At 42.3% G+C, this 23,323-nt stretch overlaps 1 protein-coding gene across 2 annotated transcripts in view; it reads left to right on the top strand.

Annotated features, from left to right (window-relative positions):
- The window catches only part of WDR70 (WD repeat domain 70), a 221,509-nt gene that overhangs the window by 60,082 nt on the left and 138,104 nt on the right, over positions 1 to 23,323 (top strand). For both annotated transcript variants that reach the window (XM_028527092.2, XM_036020201.1), the window contains exon 8: positions 8,713 to 8,866. In XM_028527092.2, coding sequence (XP_028382893.1) covers positions 8,713 to 8,866 — 154 coding nt within the window. The remainder of the gene's footprint in view (positions 1 to 8,712; positions 8,867 to 23,323) is intronic.

Genomic DNA, 23,323 nt, shown 5'->3' with positions numbered 1-23,323 from the left:
AACATTGGATCGAACAGTTAATTTGATATTATATAGACTCACGTTTAAATTTGGGACCCTGGTCAGAATTTTGCAGAGGAAGGTGGCCAGAGAGGCCCTTCTCAGTTAGAGTGGGGGGGCCCGGGCAGCATCCCCACCTTGGCTTTTCTGAGTTGCTTTTTCATAGACGTCTGGTGTGGGAGCTGCAGTGTCTCATCTGCCTGGACCCTTTCCGATCTCGGGCCTGGTGGTGAAGTTCTTCCCATTGTCACTCATCCTAACCTCAGAGCCCGCACACACCTTTGTTTGAGTTGTCTTTGCTGTCAGAAGGGGGACTGTGAATCAGTACATGAAGAATGACTTTTTGAACAATAAATATTCCCAAAACTGTCAGCTAGAATTTCAGCATTTGCAGGGAAGTGGTCAGCGTAAATTTTGAACAGCAGTTTCTGGTTAGCCGTGGCTGTGCAGAAAGGCAGTGTTCTTGGTAGGTATCTGGTCTGGCTTTGGTGACTGGCCAGGAAGAATAATACTGTTGAGATAAGACCTAGCCAGACACACAGAAATTCTAATTTTTTATGTATGTTCTCTTTCTAGAAAACGAAATTATTTTCTGAAATACCCATTTGTTTCTCAGCCTTGAAATTATAGATTTAGAAAGTAAATTGGACTAAATAGCCTAACATTTTGTTAAAACTGTCTTATTGCTGGGGTTTATTTTATTTTGAGATTGGCCTGTTAGGATAAATTATAAAGGAAGCTACGAAGACAGAGGTTCATTTTTATTTTTGATAGAGAAATGTTATGTTTGGGACTTTGATAATTAAGTTGGTCCTTCATAATAATTCTTTATGGGTTTGTTATTAATATCTATTTAAGCTACATAATTTCTTGCTTTCCATTCATAGTGATTTGGAGATTTCTTTTTAAGAGCACAGCGCCTGTGATAACATACCTCTAAGATTGCCCTGCTGTGATAGTGTACCATGCCATCTATGAAAAATGTTCTATACTAATTTTTTAGCAAAGTGAATGAGAAATTTTTATGTAAGGAGTTTACTTCAATAGTCTCTCTAGATTTATGACTGAAAGTCACATTTAGGGTTTACATGCTGACTTCTTTAGTACTTACTGGTAGTATTGTTGTCCAAATGGGTTTCTATGCATTTCATGTAAGTTTTTTTCTTTTGTTTTAAATCAGCATTTTACTTAACTGAGTATTGTACTTTTTCATCTCTTTTATGAGGTAGTAAGAATCTTCCATTGTTTCAAGGTTGAGATTGTTTTATTATTATTTCATACTCTTAACAGCCAGATTGCTCACTGCACTAGCCACTGGTAATGAGATCATTTCAATTAAAAATGAATAAAGTTAAAAATTAAGCTGGCCAGTGGCTGCTGTGGTGGACAGCACAGGTGCGGAACACTCCCATCATCACAGAGCGTTCTGGTGGGCACTGCTGGGTCCCGGCATGCACGAAGGGGACGGAGCCACACACAACATGGGGGAAGAGGAGGTTTGCAGTTGTGAGTACGTGGAACAGAGTTTATCCTTACACCGTGGTGAACTCATTGTGTTTTCCACAGGAATGATGTCAGCCTGCTTCCACCTCGCCCTGCATTGCAGCAGTTGGTGTGGTGGCTTCCTTCCTCTCTGAGGGAGGGATCTGTCATTTTACAGTCCCAATAATAACTTTTCAGGCTCTGTGAGAATTTTATAATTTACTCTTTCTGGTTAAAATAATACATACCGTATTTTGCCCTAACAATTGTGTGTGTATAATTTTCAAACTACACGTACTTCTGCCACATGGAGATGACCTCTATTAACATCACGGTATTTGCCCTCTAGTTTTTTTATACTCATGCATGTAAATACTTTATTTCACAAAATTAGGACCACTCTGTACATACTGTTTTGTACCCTCCTTTTTAATGTTTGTACATATCTTGGAGATGCAGGTAGAGTTTCTCTAAAATTTACATCCACTTGACAAATGGACAGCCCTTCCTCTGTGCCAGCCACGGTCTCAGGCTGGAGCACGGAGCGCGGCACAGTCCACGGGGGGGGGGGGGGGGGGCTCCGTGCCAGCCGGGGAAGGCCACCGTGCACGCAGGCCGGTGCACCAGCAGGGGGTGCTAAGCGCTGGGGGAGGTGACAAACCGGAGAAGGCGAGTCACACAGCTCCATTCCCAGAAACGCTTGAGAACCGCCGCCTCCTTTTATGGGTTTTTTAAAAATGAAATGTACTGGGGTAACATGGGTTGATGACATTTTATGAATTTCAGGTGTATAGTTACAATATTGATACGACGTTGGTCTGTTGTGTGCTTGTCATCCGAGGTCTGGTCTCCACCATCACCTTGGTTCTGACCCCTTCCCCTCTTCGTCCCCCCCCCCCACCCCCTTCTCCTCCAGTAACCACCTTTCAGTTGTTGGTGTCAGTGAGTTTGTTCATTTGTTGCCTTTGTTTTGTGTCCCACAAATGAGTGAGGTTGTACTGGAGAACCTTTTTTAGTTCGTACTTCTGTGGGTTTCTTCTGTCTCCATAATAGTATGTGACTCTGACGTGTGGCCGTCCGTAGCTGGGATAGCTGGGATGGGGACCGCATCTGTCCCCAAGCATCCTGCTGGTAGGCTGGCCTCCAGCCGGTAAAGAAGTCTCGGGGTCCGCCCCTCCTAACTGGGGTCCCTCACTGCCTGTCACTGTAGAAAAGGTCATGAATAGACTGGATATTACATCCCTCTTGCTTTCCCGGAATTAATCTTACTTGATTGTGATATACTCCTCTTTAAATATATTGCTGGATTCAATTTGCTGGTATTTTGTTGGGAACTTTTTGCATGTATGTTCACGAAAGATAATGGCTTGTTATGTTTCTTTTTATAATGTCCTTGTTTATCCTTATGAAAAAATTTATAAATCACTCCTACTATTTTTGTTTTCTGGACATCTTTGGATATAGTTTGCTTTTTTTTCCCCTAGCTTTCTGAAATGGATGCTTAGATAATCAGTTAAAACTTTTTCTGGTAATACATGTATTTAATCATGTAAATTTTCTTCTAAATATGGTTTTGGCTGCATCCCACAATTTCTAAACCATTCTATTTTCATTATCATCCAATTGAAAACATTTTCTAATTTCTTTTGTGTGGTGTGTGGTTTTTTTTTTTTTTTGGCTGAGGCATTATTTACAAGTATATTGCTTGATTTTCAAACATTTGGTGGTTCTGAACTATTTTTAAAAATTGCTTTCTAATTTAATCCCACTAGAATTAGAGAACATAATCTATGTGATTTAGACTTTTGGCGTTTGTTTGGAATTGATTTATAGACCAGTAAAAACCATTTTTTAAAAACATTCTTTGCACACTTGAATGTATTTCATTGGTGGTACAACATGTGTAAATTAGGCAAGGTTATTAATTGTATTGTTCAAATGTCTCTCCTTAATGATTTTTATTAAAAAAGATTATATTTATTTATTTTTAGAGAGGGGAGGGGGGAAGGAAGAGAGGGAGAGAAACATCAATGTGTGGTTGCCGCTCACGGGCCTCCTACCGGGGACCTGGCCTGCAACCCAGGTATGTGCCCTGACTGGGAATCGAACCAGCGACCCTTTGGTTCCCAGGCTGGCACTCATTCCACTGAGCCACACCAGCCAGAGCCCCTTATTGATTTTTTAATTTGCTTGCTGATTGGTTACTGGGAAAGAGATGTTAAAATCTCCCAGTGTGACTGTGGATTTTGCCTGTTCCTTCTTTTTGTTTTGTCTTTTTTTTCTTTATGTATTTGGAGGTATATCGTTAGGTACAAGTATATTTATAATATCTTCCTGATGGATTGAGCCTTTGATCATTATGAAATATTCTTTTTATCTCCAGTAAATTTTCCTTGCTTTTTAAAGACTACTCTTTAGTAGCCTGATAGTTACCTGATAGTAAGGTACACCAGCTTTCTTTTAGTCAGTATTTGTGAATTATGTTTCTACATTCTTTTAGTTTTACAATGTCTATCTATATATAAAGTGTCTCTTCTAAGTGCAAAAGTTTTTATTCACTCTTACATACTTTTAATTGGAATATTTGATTTAATTATGCTTAATGTAATTGCTGGTAAGTTTGAGCATAAGTCATTCATATTATTCATTGTTTTATATTTGTGCAGCCTATTTTATTTCCCCGCTATCCTTTTTTTGCATGAGTTAATTTTAATATTATATGTTCTCCTCTTTGTTAGCTTGTTATTGCCTTTTACTATTCTTTGAGTTTACCCTAAAGATTATAACATATCCCAATAATAGACTTAAAGTCGATTTAAAATTAGACTTTAGAACCTTACAAAACCTTAGAACATTTCCCACATGTAACCACATCTATCCCCTCTCACACGTCTGCAGTGTCTTCTGTACTTCAGTTTTACACGTGTGTGTATGTGCATTTAAAATCCCATGAGATGTTAGTGTTGTTTCGCGCAATCAATCTTCATTGACGTTTACTTATATAGTGTTCCTTTCTGTTCTTCCTCACACCGTACTGTGTCTGTGCTTTTATTTGGGGTCATTTTTTTTTCTTCCTGAAGAATTCTTGGCAGTAATACAGTTGGCTGCTGATAAACATATTTAGTTTATATTTTATGAAAACATTTATTTTTCCTTTATGTTTAGTGGATCTATAATTCTATCTAGGCAGTTATTTGTATTCAGAACTTTGAAGTTATCATTGCATTATCTTCTGGTTTTTGTTTCTTCTCTTAAGTTTATTTTTACTCTTTTGAAGGAACTTTAATTTTCCTACTCTGGCTGTTTTTAAGGCTTTACTTTTGTCTTTGACTTTTAGCAATTTTATTCTGATGTGCCGGCTGTGGTTTCCTGCTACCCTTTGGGGTTTATAGTACTTACTGAACCTCTGGGTTAGTGTCTTTTATCATTTTTCCAAAATTTTGACAATTACCTCTTCACATTTTTTTCTCTCCTTCTATTCTGCAATTTCGATATGAGACCTTTGCACCATCTTGTATGTATTTTTTTCTGCATTCCCACTTTTTCTCACCATGCTTCAGCCTAAAAATTATCTTTTAACCATACATTCTCCGCTGTTAAACCTATCCACTAGTTCTAAATTTTAGTCGTATTTTTCATTCTAGAGTATCTGCATATTTTTATGACCTTCCATACTGTGCATAAATGTTCTGCCATGGTGTTTAATTTCTTATAGTTATTTTAAGTTCCATGGCTCATAAGATCAAAATCTTGTTCTCCCAATTTCTGTGAACTTGGATATTTTTTTTCTTTTCACTACCCTCCAGCTGAAACTTAGCATTCCCTTTAATTATGAAAGTAGAAGTCACAGCATACCTGCAAATTGCAGATGCTTTTATATCACATTACCCTTGTAACAGATATATTGAAATATATATGTATTGTATGCTCATCACTGCTTTGAAATTATAGTAGTTATTAGACCTGCCTCTAGGCATAATTACTTGATACATTAGTACAGAAACTCAGATATTATGTCACAAATTAAAAAAAAATATTTTTATAGCCCTGGCTGGTGTGGCTCAGTGGATTGAGTGCCAGCCTGTGAACCCAAGGGTTATGGGTTTGATTCCCAGTCAGGGCACATGCCTGGGTTGTGGGCCAGGTCCCCAATTGTGGGAGTGTGAGAGGCAACCACACATTGATGTTTCTCTTCGTCTTTTGTCCCTCCTTTCTCCTCTTTCTAGAAATAAATAAATAAAATCTTTAAAAAATATATATTTATAGTTATATTTTTCATAACAGGTTTCTACTCTATGCCTAATGTATTTTTCAATGTGTTTTAAAAACGTAATAAATAAGAAGGGGTCCACAGACTTCAGAGTACAAAGTGGTCCAGGCACAAAAAATGGTGTTACAGTGCAGGTCGGATTGCATCATTCCTCATTCACGACGCCCCAGTGGTTTTCTCATGTTTCTGAGAGAGAGGAGAAGCCACAGTTCTCTTGGTGGCTTACATGGCTCTCTGGGACCTACCGCCTCACTTGCTGCAGTCTGACCTTATCCCCTGTTCCTTATCTCCTGTTCGTTTTGCTCACGCTGTGACAGCCACGCCAGGAAAATGCCAGGTCCTTTCAAGTAGCTGTTCTGTCTTCTTGGAACACTCTTCTTCAAAATATCTCCCTTGCTTTCTCCCTCACTTACTTCATAACCTGCTCAACCAGTCTGGGGCACTCTACTTAGAGTTTTTGTCCCTGCCCCTTGGTACACGCTCTCTGCTTTCCCTGTTCTGTTTCCTTCCATGATTTACTGCAGTGTTTCCTATTACGTGTTTTACTTTTTCATCAGCGTAGCATTGGTTTTGGTGGGGAGGTTCTCTAAGGGCCTGTGTTGGACTTTCATTAGCAGCAACAGTCAGGTCTACTTTGGAGCTGGCCTTGGTGCCCTGCATACTTTTTACTCTTTCTACCACCACTATTTCATTGGCAAGCCTATCGCATTCACCGTGGGGTAGATGATGCCAAAAGCTTCGCCAGCTGCGTGGCTTGGTGGTTGATTCCGTCTTCGGAGGTTGATGCTCCCTGGGATTAACATGTGACACTCGGCGTCCACGTTCACATGTTCATCCACGTGCCCCTTCCCAGCGTCTCCGTGTCTCCATTTCTTTTTTTTAAATTGAACCAATAACACGATTTATTCAAATAAGATTAACATGCTCCAAATACAGTTTTTACATTTTCAGTGAAAAGATTAAGAGGATACACACACACAATTCTAATTTATTCCCACCTAGTTTTTTAAGAATTTGATCTTTATTGTCTTTTTCCATTACCATTTAGTCCCTTTACACCCCCCTCCTCCCTAGCAGTCACCACACTGTTGTCCGTGTCCATGAGTGCTTTTTCCTTTTTGCTCAGTCTCTCCACCCTCTTGATCTTTTCTAGGGTTTATCTCTCGTTTTCTGGAGAGCATGTTTCTTATCAATGTACTTGGTACTTCTGGCTCACCTCATTCAATTAGTATGATGTCATGGATATCATGGACTAGAATGAATTTCTTTGGATTGTCCACATGGTCCAGGGCCCTTGGGACTGGACTAAGTCAAAGCATCAGGGAATTAACATAGCCTTGTTTCAAGCATGTAAATGTGCACTGCTGTTGGTCACACGTGAAAGTCAATGGCTTCCGGTTCTCCTGCCTAATAGGAGTAGAAAAACACACTTTTCCAGATCAGTGACTGCGTACTGCTTGGCTGACAGAGACCAGTAACCCTGTCTTTACATCCTGCCGAAGAGGGCCTCTGGCTTTCACACGGTTGTCCTTAGTTGGTGATTAATCATCCTCAGCCTTTCGCCGTCTTCATTGTATTGCTATCCCTAGCAATAGCTATCCCATTTTATAATCCTTTTAATTACTGCTTTTCCGCTGTCCCTCAAAAGCCTGAAAATCTGTACCAGCCAGTGCCTTCCATCTCACCCACAAACTCTAGAAACGACTGCTGCGCTGCCGCAGCATGTCAGCACTGTGTGCCGTGAGTGCCGATGTCTTACTGCTGGCCGGTCAGTGAGTGATGAGGCTCCAAACTCTCGTTTGGGAGCCAGTTTCACAGGCCGCTTTTGACACCACCTCTGTCAGGTCAGGTTGCCCAGAACACACTTTGAAACTTCAGGAATGGCATGCAGGAGATTTGTCAAGGAGGGCTTCTGGGATCAGCCCTCATGGGAGAAGGTAAAAAGGAAACAGTGTTAGGAAGATGGAGAAACTGAATTGCCGTGCAATCGCAAGAACAGCCTCAGTGACTCTTCCAGGGAGAGCGGAAGCTAGAGTAACCCTTCCAAGATGCATCCCATTGAAACAGAGGGCTGGACCGTTTTACTGCCCGTCAGCCAGTCGTTGAACGTGGGCTGCTTTGAGTGAGGGAGTTCCCTGCCACTTAGGGACATTCCTGAGGGTCCCGTTGTTAGCCATCCGCAGGCCAAACCCTGGAAGCTGGGGTAATGAGTACGCAGGCCCCAAAGGGGTAGATCTGGGTGGCACACCACAGCATTTGACACAGCCACAACGGCCAGATCAGTTTTTGTGGGGTGGTGCGGGTGGAAAGGATACTACAGTGCTGGGGGGGAAAAGGAGATGAAAACTCGTTCAGACACCTTACCTGTGGAGGGGAGGAAGTTCTCGAGGAGTCGGGAGAGGATGGGACCCAGCATGGAGCTGGTAGATTTCCCTTATGCAGGAAGTGGTTCATTTCCCATACAGTGATCAGAGAAGGAAGAAGAGAGTTCAGATGCAAGTAACTGGATACCATCGATGGGAGGAAGCTGAGGCAGCTCTTAGTTGTTTCTTCTGGGGAAGAGAGGGAAGAATCGGCAGCTGGCGTTCCCGACTGGAGGGAAGTGCCACCCCCTTTCCTGCTGGAAGAGCAGGGCTGTGTCCAGGATGATGTATTTCTCATCCGTGGCGCACAGGAGGAATTCTGCGGGATGGAGTTCCTCCCGCAGAGGGGGAGTTGGCTGGGTTAAAGATTTAGAGTAAGTGAAGAAAATTTTAATAGATTGCCGAGGAGCGTGGGAAGGGAGAACTAACGGGATGGGCACCGGCGGTGAGGGCGCATTCGAGGTCGACGTTCCTGGTCTGGTAGAATTGTCCGTTTGTGCAATTGTGTGACTTTGTCTCTGGCCGTGCTTAATGTGGTTCAAGTGTAAACACTGTGTTTAGTGTCCTACAAGACTGTTTTCTTTTTCCTTTGCGTAGCCACCAGATCAAGTCACTGCAGTACAGTAACACGGGAGACATGATTCTTGTTGTGTCTGGAAGCTCTCAGGCCAAAGTGATCGACAGAGACGGTTTTGAAGTAATGGAGTGTATAAAAGGAGACCAGTATATTGTGGACATGGCCAACACCAAGGTAAGCATTAAGCAGATTATTTGGGCGAATTTAATTAATTCAGCACACATTTATTGACAGTTTGAGTTGCCATAATTCATGGCAAAAGTTAGTATCTTGTTTTAAACAGTTTATTATTTCTCACAATTCTGTGGATTGATCAGGAAATTCTTTTCTTTTTTAAGGATTTTATTTACTTTTTTTTTAAGAGAGGGGGGAAGGGAAGGAGAAAGGGAGAGAAACATCAGTGTGTGAGAGCTACATTGATTGGTTACCTTTTGCACCCCCCCAACCGAGGACCTGGCCTGCAGCGCAGGCACATACCCTGACTTGGAGTCAAGTCAGAGAGCCTCTGTACGCAGTCAGGTGCTCAGTCCACTGAGGCACAACAGCCCGGGCTGGTCAGGAAATTCTTACGCTTCACATGGTGTCGCCTGGGGCACTAAGATGGTTATAAAGTCCAGAATGGCTGTACTCAGATGGGCTGATGGTAGGAACTCTACCCCATGGCATCTTTTCCTCTCTCCCTCTTCTCCCTCACTTCTCCCCTTCCCTCCCCCTTGCTTTTCACATGCCTGGTTTGGGGGTTTTCACAGTGTGGCAGACTTAGTGGGGTTTGACGTCTTGCTTGATGCCTGAGTTCCATGGAGGATGACATGGAAACTTGGGGTTTCTTAAGGTCTGGCTTCAAGTGTCATGTGACATGGTAGGGACAGTCCAAGTTTGGGGAGAGAGGAGAGAGACGCCATCGTCTGATGTGTAGATGACAAGCTCTCATTCGGAGTATCTCGCGGGCTGGGAGACACAGTCGGAGCCAGCGGTGGACACCCAGTCCCCCACAGACCTCTGTGGACGAGGAGGAATGAGGGGCTCATCAGCCATTTTTATAAAACGATGTTTAGTAGGGTGCTGGTGGTTTAAAATTCATGTATAATTCTTTTAAGTATCAATTAGCTATAGCCACAATAATGCTATACAACTTAATGGCTTATTTATAATTGCTAACGTATGTGTAGGCTGGGTTTGGCTTTAAGCTACAGATAGAGCCCGGTCCTCCTGACGTCGGAGGACCATGTGCAGGCGTGTTTTTCCCATGGGGATGGGAGAGACACAGGAAGGAGACCCCAACTCCGGAAGCACATTTCAAGCCTTTGCTCAGATGATGTCCAGGGGCATTCCATTGGTCAAAGCAAATCACATGACTGTATGTAACATCAGTACAGCACAGAACTATATCTGGTCTCTATGGAGAGGAACCGTAGTGTCACTTGTCAAAGATTGTGGATCCGGGGAGGGTCGATGGATTGCGAACAACAGTGTAATCTACCACAGATACATTAAGGTCAGTGGGTATGGTTGATGCAGAATTTTGAGCCTTCATTTTAATTCTGACTTTTACACTTTCTCCCCATTTAGTACTTTTTCTAATACACTAATCCTCATGGTTTGTGCCTATATCAAAATATTTTATGAAGTTGATTGTCTAAGAAAATACAGTTTATACTCTTCATTCATGATTTCTGTATTTGCAGACTCGCTTGCTAGGAAAATTGTTTTGTAACCCCAAAGTCAACACTCACGGCATTTTCACAGTAGTCAGCAGACAGGCACTTGCACGGAACAACAAAAAAGAATTTGAACAGGGTGATCATCTGCCTTCTTGTGTCAGCTCCCGTACTGTCATCAGGTGTCTGTTTTGTGGTTTATTTAACGTTTTTCTTGTTTTTGTGCTTTTTGTTGGGGATTTTGTAGTTTAAAATGGCCCCTAAGTGCAGTGCTGAAGTACTGTAGTTCCGTCTAGTGTTTCTTAGTGCGAGGGGCCTGTGATGTGCCTTACAGAGAGAACACGTGTGTTAGATAATCTTTGCTCAGAAATGAGCGGTAGTGTTGTTGACTTTGCGTTCAATGTTAGTGAATCAAATATGTGTAAAGTAAGTGCCCTGAAACACAAACATACATAAAACACAGTTTTGTATTGATCCTATGATGAATATATGACCGGGAACCTAATCCTGTTCGATAATCCAGTGTTTGCAGAAGTTTGAAGGCCGTAACTACTGTGAGGAATGAGAACCGTGATGTATTTAGGTGCTCTGGCTGGGCTACGGGAATAAAGTAGTCCAGCGCGTTTCAGACTGCCTTCTGTTGAACCCTTGAAGTGCCTCTCGTCCCGAATGAGGACCACAATCTGATACCTTTTCTTTTGTTTGTTGACTAATTGTTTATTGAGAGTTCAGTGTGTGTTAGGTGAGTCAAACATAACTTAACATAGAAGTATATACAGTTATAGTGGTGGTTTGAGTAGTTTTTTTTCTTCTCATGTATTCCACTGGGACTTCTCGTTTCTCTCCCCTTCAAACCCTTGCCTGAGGGATTCCCCAAAGATGCTCGAGGAGAAGGGCAGGATGGACATAAAGCAGATGGGTCTCCAGATCGCTCTCCTTGCTTTAAACTCAAAGAGTTCTGTTTTCATCTGTTTTATGTGAAGCTTCTGAGAATTCAGAACTTCACTTAAACAACTGGTTTGTGGAAATGAAAGCTTTAAAAACTCCCATGTAAGTAATTCTTTTATTAGTTTGCACTTACGACACTTTTCCTTAAAAAGTGTGAGAAAGAGAAGTTTTTGCCTGCCACTGAGCTCTTCTTAATGATTACAGTCACTCAGGATTTCTTAAATTATAAGGAGACTAAGACTTTGTTGATTTAGGTTTTGGCCAAGAAAATTTCAAAAAGAAAGGAATCTGGTTGGGTCCGTGTCTGGTTATTTCTATAGTCCGAGACTTATGCATATAGTACATACGGTGAGGTAGTTAGGAAGGTGGGATAAGGTTGCATAAACAAATCCAGGGAGAAATACAGGACACTAAAATACCAATTGCCAGTGTTGTACTGCACTGTAGCTTCCCCCATCCACCTAATATTATCTTTATTTTGATTTCAAAATCATGATTAATATTTACTCTCTTCATTTTCCAGAAGCTAATATAATTAGTTGATTATTTACTTGTCCAGGAAATGTTACTGATATCTAAATTGCAGTCTTTGGCTTGAATGATGGGTTTTGGAAATGCAAGAATTATTATTTGAAAGTAGTGGGTTTCATAGGACACTTTTTTTCCCTTAACTTTTTAACCTCTTTTCTGTTTCCAAGAGCAATTACTAACTTGTGGCTTTACTGGAAAATTCAGTGAATAGGTTATTAAAGAAAATAATTAAATCTGATCTGTTATGATAAAATATTACGTACTTTGAGTATAAACAGGCCTTTCTAATTATATTGTCAAATTGTTATCTTGTTAAATTTGTATCTCTAATCTTTAAGTAATTTTTTTGTGTATATATACACATATGTATATTTTGAGTATAATTATATTGCTACAGAAATGCTTTTCTGTGTTACACACTATAGCATAATACATTACAGGGAGAGTAATTATACTTACACCTTTTAAAAAGGAAGTATTTGGTTTCTAACAGTAATTCCTATTGACTGTAGAAAATTTGGAAAATAAAAAAAGAAGAAAAATTACTCATAATTCTACTACCCAAATATAATCACTATTACCATTTTAATTTGCATCTGTCTTTTTTCCTCATGCATTGGAAGGTCTTTCTTTTCTGATCTCACCAGAACTTTTGCTCTTACTGCCTGGAGGCGTAGTTTGCATGTTCTTTAGAATCGTGGGATCGTGTGCAAACGCCTTGGGCTGCCGCTGGGGGGGAGGAGAGGCCCCCAGTGGTGGTGGCTGGGGGTTCGGGGTTCCACGTCAGCCACGGAAATGTGCATCTTGTCCCTGATGTGTGCTGCAGTTCTCCATAAACTATCCTTTGAAATCAGGTTTTGCTGCTCCTTTAGAATATCATTTTGAGATAATTTTAAGTAAAATAAAATAAATAAGATGAAAATTACTTTATTAGGAACTGGGACATGACCTACATCTTGTTCAGGTTTAGGTGGTTAGGAAAGTGCAGCAGGAGAGGGATCAGCGGGAATCAGCCTTTAAAACTTTAAAAACTGCAGCTACATTGTCATCACGGCTCACTCATTCTACCCCAGGATTTTGGTCTCTTACTTCCACTCAGAGAATGTTTCCCTTTATTGCTTTGAGTTCTTTCTTTATTTGTTTATTAACATTTTTTAAAATTTTAATTGTTCAAGTACAGTTTTCTGTCTTTTACTCCCATCCCAGCCCCCCCCCCCCGCAGTGCTCCCCCCCATTCCCACCCCCAAGTTTTTGTCCATGCTTTCAGTTCTTAGGCGCAGTCTTTATTTGAGATTCAAATAGGGCTCTTTGGCCTAGAGCCCTCAAACGTGTGACTATTTGGTTTCTAGCCCTCAAAACTCTGTAACAAATCAGTATTAAGTTAAATTCAGAAGGTTTCGGTAGATTATTAGTAAGGGCATGCCTACGGTACCAGTCTTCTCATCTCATTTAGTAAACTTCTGTCAGTTCATCTCCAGTCGATATCATTAAGTGCGTTTGCCCTGGGTTGTCTTAATCTCTTTCACCATCAAAACAGTTCTGTGCCATTTATTTCTTAATTACAGAGACTAAGCCTTTGTTGATGTAGGTTTTGGCCAAGAAAATTTCAAAAAGAAAGGAATCTGGTTGGGTAATATAATGACATTTTGGTCAAGGACTACATATATGATGGTTGTCCCATAAAATTTTTTAAGTATTTTTTTATTGATTATGCTATTACAGTTTTCCCAATTTTTCCCCCTTTATCTCCTGTCCACCCTACCCCCCAACCCTCCAGCATTCCCCCCACCTTAGTTCATGTCCATGGTTGTACATATAAGTTCTTTGAGTCCTCTGTTTCCTATACCATTTTTTAAGCTTTTATTTATTTATTTTTTTAGAGAGGGAAGGGAGGGAGGGAGAGAGAGAGAGAGAGAGAGAGAGAGAGAGAGAGAGAGAGGGAGAAACATCAATGTGCGGTTGCTGGGGGCCGTGGCCTGCAACTCAGGCATGTGCCCTGACTGGGAATCGAACCTGCAATGCTTTGGTTCGCAGCCTGCGTTCAATCCACTGAGCTACGCCAGCCAGGGCATACCATTTTTTATCTTTCCCCGTCTATTTTATGTCTACTAATTATGCTGCTGCTCCTCTGTACCTTTTCCCCCCATTCCTCCCTTCCCCCTCCCTACTGAACTTCCTCTGTGTGATGTCCATTTCTCTGATTCTGTTCCTGTTCTGGTTGTTTGCTTAGTTTTTCTTTTCTTTTAGGTTAATTTGTTAATAGTTGTGAGTTTGTTGTCATCTTATTGTTCATATTTTGATCTTTTTTTTTCTTAGACAAGTCCCTTTAACATTTCATATAATAAGGGCTTGGTGATGATGAACTCCTTTAACTTGACCTTATCTGGGAAGCACTTTATCTGCCCTTCCATTCTAAATGATAGCTTTGCTGGATAGAGCAATCTGGGATGTAGGTCCTTCCCTTTCATGACTTCACATCTTTGCAACCCCTTCTTGCCTGTAAGGTTTCTTTAGAGAAATCAGCTGACAGTCTGATGGGAACTCCTTTGTAGGTAACTGTCTCCTTATTTCTTGCTGCTTTTAGGATTTTCTCTTTGTCTTTAATATTGGGTAACTTAATGATGATGTGCCTTGGTGTGTTCCTCTTTGGGTCCAACTCCTTTGGGACTCTCTGGGCTTCCTGGACTTCCTGGAAGTCTATTTCCTTTGCAAGATTGGGGAAGTTTTCCTTCCTTATTTGTTCAAATAAGTTTTCAATTTCTTGCTGTTGTTCTTCTCCTTCAGGCACCCCTATAGTTCGGGTATTGGAATGTCTCAGGTTGTCCCAGAGAATCCTCAGCCTCTCTTCATTTTTTTGGATTCTTGTTTCTTCGTTCTGGATATTTATTTCTTCCATTTGTTCCAAATCGTTGCTTTGAATCCTGGTTTCCTTCTTGTTACTGTTGGTTCCCTGAATATTTTGCTTTATTTCATTTTGGGTATCTTTCATTTGTTCTTTCATTTTTCGACCAAGCTCAATCAGTCCTGTGAGCATGTTGATTACCAGGGCTTTAACTTCTCCATCAGTTAGGTTGGCAATGTCCCCATTGCTTAGTTCTGAGGTTTTGCTGTGTTCTTTCATTTGGGCCTTATTTCTTTGTCTTGGCACACCCGTCTGGTGGTTCTGGTTGATTTTTTTCTTTAATTCCTTGGTTGTCAGAGTTCCATGCAGTTTGATTTTCTGGTGCTTTTGTCTGTTGGTTTTAGATTGGTGGTTGTCCTCCTTTTGGTTGTGAGAGGAAGCGAAGAAACGGTTTCTACCTCTGCCTCTGTCTTGGCTGGAATTCCCCATACGATTCTGATGAAGCTGAAAAATTCCTGTCACCCCGTGATGTAGTGGCATCACAGCCGTTGTAACAGCTCGGTGCACTGCATCGCTCGCGTGTTCACAGTGGCATTGGTGTAAACAAGCCTGTGCTGCCAGTCGTGCAAAAGTAAAGCACATACAACTGTGTACAGTACGTCGTATTTGACAATGATGATAAACGGCTGTTACTGGCTTATGTGTTTACTTTTAATCGTTATTTTAGAGTGTACTGCTTCTGCTTATAAAAGAGCTTGCTGGTTTAAAGCATATGCCACGCTATACCAGTAGCAGCTGCATCCATCTCGTGCTTACCATGGCTCTTGACTGATCATTTTCTCTTGTGCTTGATTTGCTCCAGCGTTTTGTAAATACAGTGTAGCCTGAGTGCGCAGCGTCTGTGAAGCCTTCGACACTGTGCACTGGTGTCCCGGGCCTTCACATGCACTCACCGTGCTCTCACTGCCTCAGCCGGAGCAACTTCTAGTCCTGTGAGCGCCATTCACGGTCAGTGCCCAGTGCGGGTGTGCCGTTTCTTATCTCTCACACTGTGGTTTCACTGTTCCATTTCTGTGTTTACATATGGTTAGATGGACAGCTACTTACCACTGTGTTAGAACTGCCCACATTATTCAGTGCAGACTGTCCTGTTTAGGGCTGTAGTCTAGGAGCAGCGGCCAGGCCCTGCTGCCCAGGGCTGGAGCGTGCTCTGCCATCTCGGTGTGTGTGAGTGTGCTCTGCACCGTTCACGCAGTGACGAGACGCCAGACCACGCATTTCCAGAGTGCACCCCCATCGGTACGTGGCGCAGGGGGGTACGCGACTGGAGTGGGAGAGGGCGGGCTCTCCCGTCTGTCTGGTGGGAGAGTCCTCCGTGCGTGTACTTCGGTTGTGGAAACTGGAAGCTTCGAAGGAATTTGGGGGGAAATGTTTTCAAATGCTTTGTTTGTATTTGAAGAGTTCTAACACATAGTTACTCTGATACTCAGCCACTCTAAAAAGTTGCCCTTATATTTGTAGGGGAAATATATTAGTCATGTCCTTTTAATAGTAAATAATGTTTCCAAAGGAGTAAAACATTTTAAGCTGTGAATCTAGGTATATTTTTGTTTCTTTAAGCAGTTTTAACTGCAAATAAAAACGCTAAGAAGTGCAATGGTTCAAAGTACACTGTGTTTCTTTCCGATTTCTGAATATTTCCAGATCTTTTTATCTAATAGAAACTTCCTCACACTTGTTTCTGTTCTTCTGACATATCCGCATCGTTTTGGGGGTAGTTTCTTACATTTGGGCACAACAGAATGTTCCAAGCTCGTTTTGTACTTTTCCTGCTCCGACATTACCCATTCTTCTCGTGATTCACGGCTCCCTTCAGCAGGGAGGTCTGTTTATAAACCAAGATCTGGGCACTGGATATGGTCACCGCTGCGGAGGTGTCATTGCTTCTAGACTGTTTCAGGAGACCGAGCTGCAGTGGGGAGATCGAGCAACCAATTAGTAAAAATAAACAAAATGCATTTAAAAAATCAGCAGTTCACACTGCTACATCAAATCCTAATTCAACTTCCTAGCATTCAACCATTCCACATTTGTATTTCACTTCTCCAATAGTGAGAAATTTGGCTTCCAACATCACCATTACACTTACTCATTGTTCAATGGCATCATACATAGAAGGTGGTTCCGGAATTGCTGTAGCCGGAGCCCCTGTTACAGACAGAATTCACAATATCCCCTAGGGTTCCCTGCCCCGCCCCTTGCGTGTGGATGTGCACCTGAGTCCCACGAGATGCTCCTCTGATTAGGGCATAGTGACAGGTGCGACTGGTGCGAAGAAAGGAGGGTTGTCCTCCGTGGATCCTGCCTAAGGGCTCAGGTGAGCCCTTAGAAGGGCTTGAGACCTTCCTGGCAAAAGAGAGTCAAAGTCTGGGGCAGGGGGGATTTGACTGGAGGGCTATTCTGTGTTGCTGACTTTGAAGATGGAAGCAGGATTTGAGCGATGAAGTTGGAAAAATGGTGACGGAGATTTCCAAGCAAAGCGTTGAAGGTACTGCCAGATATCATTTTGCTTCTTATAATAAACTGTGAGAGAAGAAAGATCAATCGAAAGAAGCCTTATTACAAGGGAACCAAGAGTAGATGATTTATTTAATTTTGACCGTATACAGATGGCAAAGATTGTTAAAATGAAAAAAACAAACCCTGCTCCTGGAAGTGTGGCATAGAGAAGAAGCCAAGGGAGTGGCTGTATGTGTAACCTCTGGCTAAAACTTGAGGAAGACAGAAAAGTCAGAGCATGCAGTTACCCTAAAGACATTAAGTGTGTGCCTCATGGATCTCCTCAAGCAAACCAGCGGACCTCCAAGAAGAGCATTATTCCTCATCCATTTCAACAGGAGCCATAGATAAAGAAGGGATTTTTTTTTTCCCCAATGTGCGATTGCTGGGGGTCATGGCCTGCAACCCAGGCGTGTGCCCTGACTGGGAATCGAACCTGCGACACTTTGGTTTGCAGCCCACGCTCAATCCACTGAGCTACTCCAGCCAAGGCTAAGAAGGGATTGTTTTGTGGAGACTTAGGTTCCTGGCTTTTGACTAATTCCGATTCAATATGGCATTGCTCGTTTGCTGGCTTTGGTTTCGAAGATGGAGGAATCCAGGTGGCAAGGCAGGCACAGGGCTTCGAGGTGCCGAGAGCAGTCCTCAGCAGACAGAGGCATGGAGACAGGCACTAGGACCCTCGGTTCAGCCAGCAACCGGAGTGAGCTGCGAGTCAGGGTCTTCCCCAGAGCCTCCAGAAAGAAATGCAACCCCCTGACACCCTGACTTCAGCCCATGAGACTGAGCAGAGAATCCAGTCACATGGTGATAGGACTTTTGACCTAAAAAACGGTTTGCTAATAAAGCGGAGGTGTTTTAAGCCCCAGCATTTTTGGTAATTTGTTATACAGCAATAGAAAATTAATACAGTTCTGCAAAAACAAACAAAAAATAATTCTTAGTAAGATTGAAAGTTCCTGAAAAGGTGGAAGTGACTGTGATCAAGCCCAAGAGCAAGAGCCAGCCCTGAGTGTGAGGAGGAAAAGGAGGGGTGGGGCAGGCTCTCTTGCAGGTGTGTTCAGAGACGGCGGGCCTTGGGCAGGCAGGTGAAGGTGTCCCCTTATACTGGCAGGGTCATTTCCTAGTGTCGTGTTTGCAGATGTTGAGATGAGGCCTGCAGTAGGACAGAAGAGGTTTAGAACAGCCCTTGATGGCTGTGAGAGAAAAAAATCCCTAGGAGAATGGTGGGGGCGTTAACAGCTCTAGAATGTAAACTTGTAGGAACAATCCGGCTGCGTGTTTGTGTGATATTCTTGGGTCTTAGTTAGGAGCCTGGGTATTGGAATGGAAGACAGTGATGGGGAGGATGGAGCTGATTCCAGAGCAGAAGTTGTACATTGTAGGCACAGCAAAAGGACATCCAGGTTTATGCTGAGAGAGTGGTAAAGTTTAGGATATTGACAATAAAGAAGGTTAAAGAACCGGAAGGTAGGTTGTATGACTAGTAAGTGGAGGATCTAGAGCCTGGGGCATATCAGGTGATAAGTGTTTGTTGAATCAATAAGTATTGGAAGTTCATGGTTTCAGAAAAGGAATCATGTATGGTAACAGAAGACTTGGCCTTAGTTGGGGCTGCTCGAAATATCTTCGAAGAGGTCATTAGAGTTGAGTAGATCAAAGAAGAATGCATTTCTCTCTTTGAAGTGTTTAAATGGATTTTAAAATTGCTCAGGAATTAGAAAGACTTGGACTTCAGATCCTTTGATTCACAGGAGGAAATGACTAAGAAAGTGATGCATTACACAACAGGCCTTGGCGAACTAAAGCCTGTGGGCCAAGTCCAGCCTGCACCCTGTTTTTGTAAATAAACGTTTTATCAGAACACAGTCATGCCCATTCATTTGCTATTGTCCGTGGTTGCTTTTGTGCTACAGTGGTAGAGTCTAGTGGTGCAGCAGATACCATGTGGCCCACGAGGCCTAAAATGCTTACTGTGGGGACCTCCAGGGAAAGAGTTCGCCAGCTTGCAAATTAAAGCTCCGAACATTTTCTCCAGAAAAGTGTGTGCACATAAAAATGTTGCTGACAGTTTCAGGAAGCTGGTGATTCCTGAAAACCTGTGAATGGACTCTGGTCAAGAAGAACTTTTGGATCAAAGTTCCTAGTATATTTCCTGCTGCGTTTCAGAGCTAGCTCATTATTCCAGAGACCGGGGAACTTGTAATCTGTGGGTCCCAGAGCCTCACCTCCTTCGGTGACCCCAGGTGGCACTGCGGCAGGGCACCTGTTTTTGCGGGTTCGTCGTAGGGGCAGCCACAAGAGTCTGGACAGATGAGTGCAGATCAGCACACGTGTGTGTGTGTGTAGAGGAAGCCAGTAGTGGTCATGGATCAGTAATGTCCTTTCTATTTGCAAAGTATGTATGAGGAACCCATAGATGCTTAATTCTGTCTTCTAGGCTGTTTGCAGTTAAGGCTGTTGAATAAGAGAAAGGAATTTTTCCCCTTCAGGAGGCCTATGTTTACATAAAGGAGAAAGTGAAAAAACTAGTTTATTTGATGAAAAAGTGCTTTAATCACTGCCTGTTCTGTAATAGGTGTCACTTTAAACTTTTTTTCCACTAATGTTAGCCATGGTACTGATTGTGTTTAGGTCCATTTAAGAATCCTTAGTTGAACTTCGTTTTTGTTATGACTAATCTTGGTCACTGTTTTAACACAAGGGTACTTAACATTCCTGTTGCTTTTGTCATGCTTCTATCTCTACAAACAAGAAACAGCATTCACAGTCTTCTAGATTTTTTTCAGTGTAACCTACTGTTGGTTCATATTCTGGGTACTCAACAGCCAGGGTGACCACATGGCCTTTTATCTTAATGCCCTTTGTGATAGGGCTCATTCTCTTGTGGTCCTCTTAAAATATTGTGTCTATTCCAAGATGCTATTTCAACTGTAATCAAACATCAGTGACAGACCTGTTTCCTGGGGCCTGCCTTCAAGACCTTCCTGGTCTGGGCTAGTTGTTGGGTTGCTGTTAGGACAAGGGACAGGAGTGAGGCTCTAAGGGCTGAACTGAGCAGCACCCGTATGTAGAGTTTCTGAGTCTGGACGTGGGAGAGAAAAATGGGAAGTAAGGACCTGCCTGGGAGGCAGGCAGCCTGCGAGTTAGAGTCAGGGGTGAGGCAGAGAGGTCAGTTCCAATGTCGGGGGGCGGGGCATTGAAGCCGAGTGGAGCAGAGGTGCTGCGCAGTGGGCACGATGGAGGAAGCCGTGCCTTTGGGAGCTGAGCCCCTGAAGGCCAGCATGTCCTGGATTGTCGAGGTGTTCAGAACCTCTGGAGAGTGCTCTATTTTGTTGGGGTGACATCGCTTGGTAAAACTACACAGGTTCTGTGACATGTCATCTGTGTATGGCATTGTGTGCCCACCACCCACAGTCAAATCTTCTGTCACCACATTTACTGTCCTCCCTACCCCCTGCCCTCTGGTAAGCACCATACTGTCGTCTGGGTCTGTGAGTTTTTGTTCGTTCTTTTGTTGCTTTTGGTTTTTAATGCCACATATGAGTGAAATCATATGGTTCTTACTTTTTCTCTCTGATTTTGCTAGGCGTGGTATTCTCAAGATCCATCCATGTTGTTGCAAATGGCAGTATTTCGTCTTTTCTAGTGGATGAGTAGCGTTCCATTGTGCATATATTTACCACATCATCTTTATCCAATCATTTACTGAAGGTCTCTTGGGTTGTTTTCATCTCTTGTCCACCGTGAGTAGTACTGCAGTGAACACAGGGGTACAAATATCTTTGTGAATACTGTTTTCAAACTTTCGGGGTAGATACCCAGAAGAGGAGTTGCTGAGTCGTATGATAATTCTATTCTTAATTTTTTGAGGCGTCTCCACACTGTTTCCATGCAGGCTGTATCTGTCGACATTCCCCCCAGCAGTGAATGCGGTGGGCTTCCTTTTTCTCCACACCCTCTCCAGCCCTCGTTATCAGTTGTCTTGTTGGTAATGGCCATTGTAACAGGTGTGAGGTGGTATCTTATTGTGGTTTTGATTCGCACCTCCCTAATAGCTAGTGAAGTTGAACATCTTTTCATTTATGTGTTGGCCATTTGAGTGTCTTTTTGGAAGAAGTGCCTGTGCAGGTCCAGGGCCCATTTCTAATCGGGTTATTTGTTTGTTTGGCGTTGAGTTGCTCAAGTTCTTTATATATTTTGGATAGTAGCCCCTTGTTGGAGCTTTTGTTTACAAATACCGTCTTCTATTTGGTTGGCTGCCCTTTTGTTTTGTTGGCGGTTTCTTTTGATGTGCCGAAGCTTTTAAGTTTGAAGTAGTCCCATTCATTTATTTTTGCCTTTGCTTCCCTTGCCTCTGGAATCAAATTCATTAACTCCTCTCTAAGACCAAGGTCCATAAGTTGAGTACCCATGCTTTCTTCTATGGGATTTATTGTTTCACGTCTCATATTTTAGGTCTTTGATCCATTTCGACTTAATTTTTATACATGGGAACAAATTGCATGTGGCTTTCCAATTTTCCCAGCACCATTTATTGAAAAGGTTTTCTTTTATTCTCCATTGGATGTTTTTGGCTCCTTTGTTGAGAATTATTTGCTCATACACCTGTGGATTTATTGTGGGGCTATCAATTCTGTTCCATTGGTCTGCAAGCCTGTTTTTCTGCCAGTACCATGCTTTTTTGATTATTGTCACCTAGTAGTATATTGAAGTCAGGGAGTGCCCTCTTTTCACTTTGTAACTGTTTTCCAACAGTGAAAAGCTTGACTCCCTTTATTATCAACATATTTTCTTTGTTGCTAATTCTTCCTTATACTCTTAGGAGTTTCATAATTGTTAATGCATACCACTGTAACAAAGAAACAAATGTATTAACTAAAATTCTGTACTTATTTACAGCTCTTTTTGGTCTTTAGGCTGAGACTATGCATTAGATTCCTAGAATTACTACTGTAATAAAGTACCATGCATTTGGTGGCTGAAAATAACACAAATTTATTCTTCCACAGTTGTGGAGGTCAGAATTCCGAAATGAGGGTGTTCTCACAGCCACATTTCCTCCAGTGGCTCTAGGGGACCCTTCCTTTCCCCTTCCAGCTCCTGGCGACCCCAGGCGTCCCTTGGCCTGTGGCTGCCAGCACGTAACTCCCATCTCCGCCCTCTCTTCACAGAGCCTTGAGCTTGTTCTGTTGTCTTCTTTTCTGTCTCATTAGCGTACTTGTCATTGAATTTAGGGCTCTCCTGGATGATGCAGAGTGATCTTGAGATTCTTATATCTTCAAACACTCTTTTTCCAAATAAGGTCACGTTCACAGGGTCTGGCGATTAGGATGTGCACGTATCTTTGTGTAGAGGGGGGTGACACCATTCTCTCCATGAGATTCCATGTTCCTATTTTCCTCTCCTGGGTTCAAGATTTGTATATTCAACTACCACCTTGACATTTCCATTTGCAGATCATAGGCATTTCAAACATAACAGGTCCAGTCGGGAAATCCTGATTCTTACTGCCCACTTTAATTGCTATCAACTTTGCTCTGGCTGGCGTCGCTCAGTGGATTGAGCTTGGGCTGCGAACCAAAGCATCGCAGGCTCGATTCCCAGTCAGGGCACATGCCTGGGTTGCGGGCCACGCCCCCCAGCAACCGCACATTGATGTTTCTCTCTCTCTCTTTCTCCCTCCCTTCCCTCTCTAAAAAAAAAAAAAAGTAAATAAATAAAAATCTTTTAAAAAATTGCTATCAACTTCTTTTCTAGCTGCTAAATCTATGAAGTTGGGAGTAATCCTTAAATACTCCAACAAGCATAACCCTAAAACCCTTTCTTTCTCCCCACCCAGATTTATAGGAGCCCCACTGAGATGCCTGTCCACTAAATAGCCCGGTCTGTTCAATCCAAAGTACCTTGTTTTGCCATGCATAATGTGCTCCCTTGTATAATGTACACCCACATTTTGGGCCCAGACTTGCAGGAAAAAAATTGTCCCTTTTAATTCAATTATTTATTTATATTTAGATACTTGTTTTTTGTATTATAAACAAATTTTAACATTTATATTTTAGCATATTATGGTACAAGAAATTTTGTGTA

The sequence above is a fragment of the Phyllostomus discolor genome, chromosome 3 (genome assembly GCF_004126475.2).
Source record: "Phyllostomus discolor isolate MPI-MPIP mPhyDis1 chromosome 3, mPhyDis1.pri.v3, whole genome shotgun sequence".
In the NCBI taxonomy this organism is placed as follows: Eukaryota; Metazoa; Chordata; class Mammalia; order Chiroptera; family Phyllostomidae; genus Phyllostomus; species Phyllostomus discolor.
The sequence above is the reverse complement of the archived record's forward strand: the minus strand, read 5'-3'. Positions and strand labels throughout refer to the sequence as shown.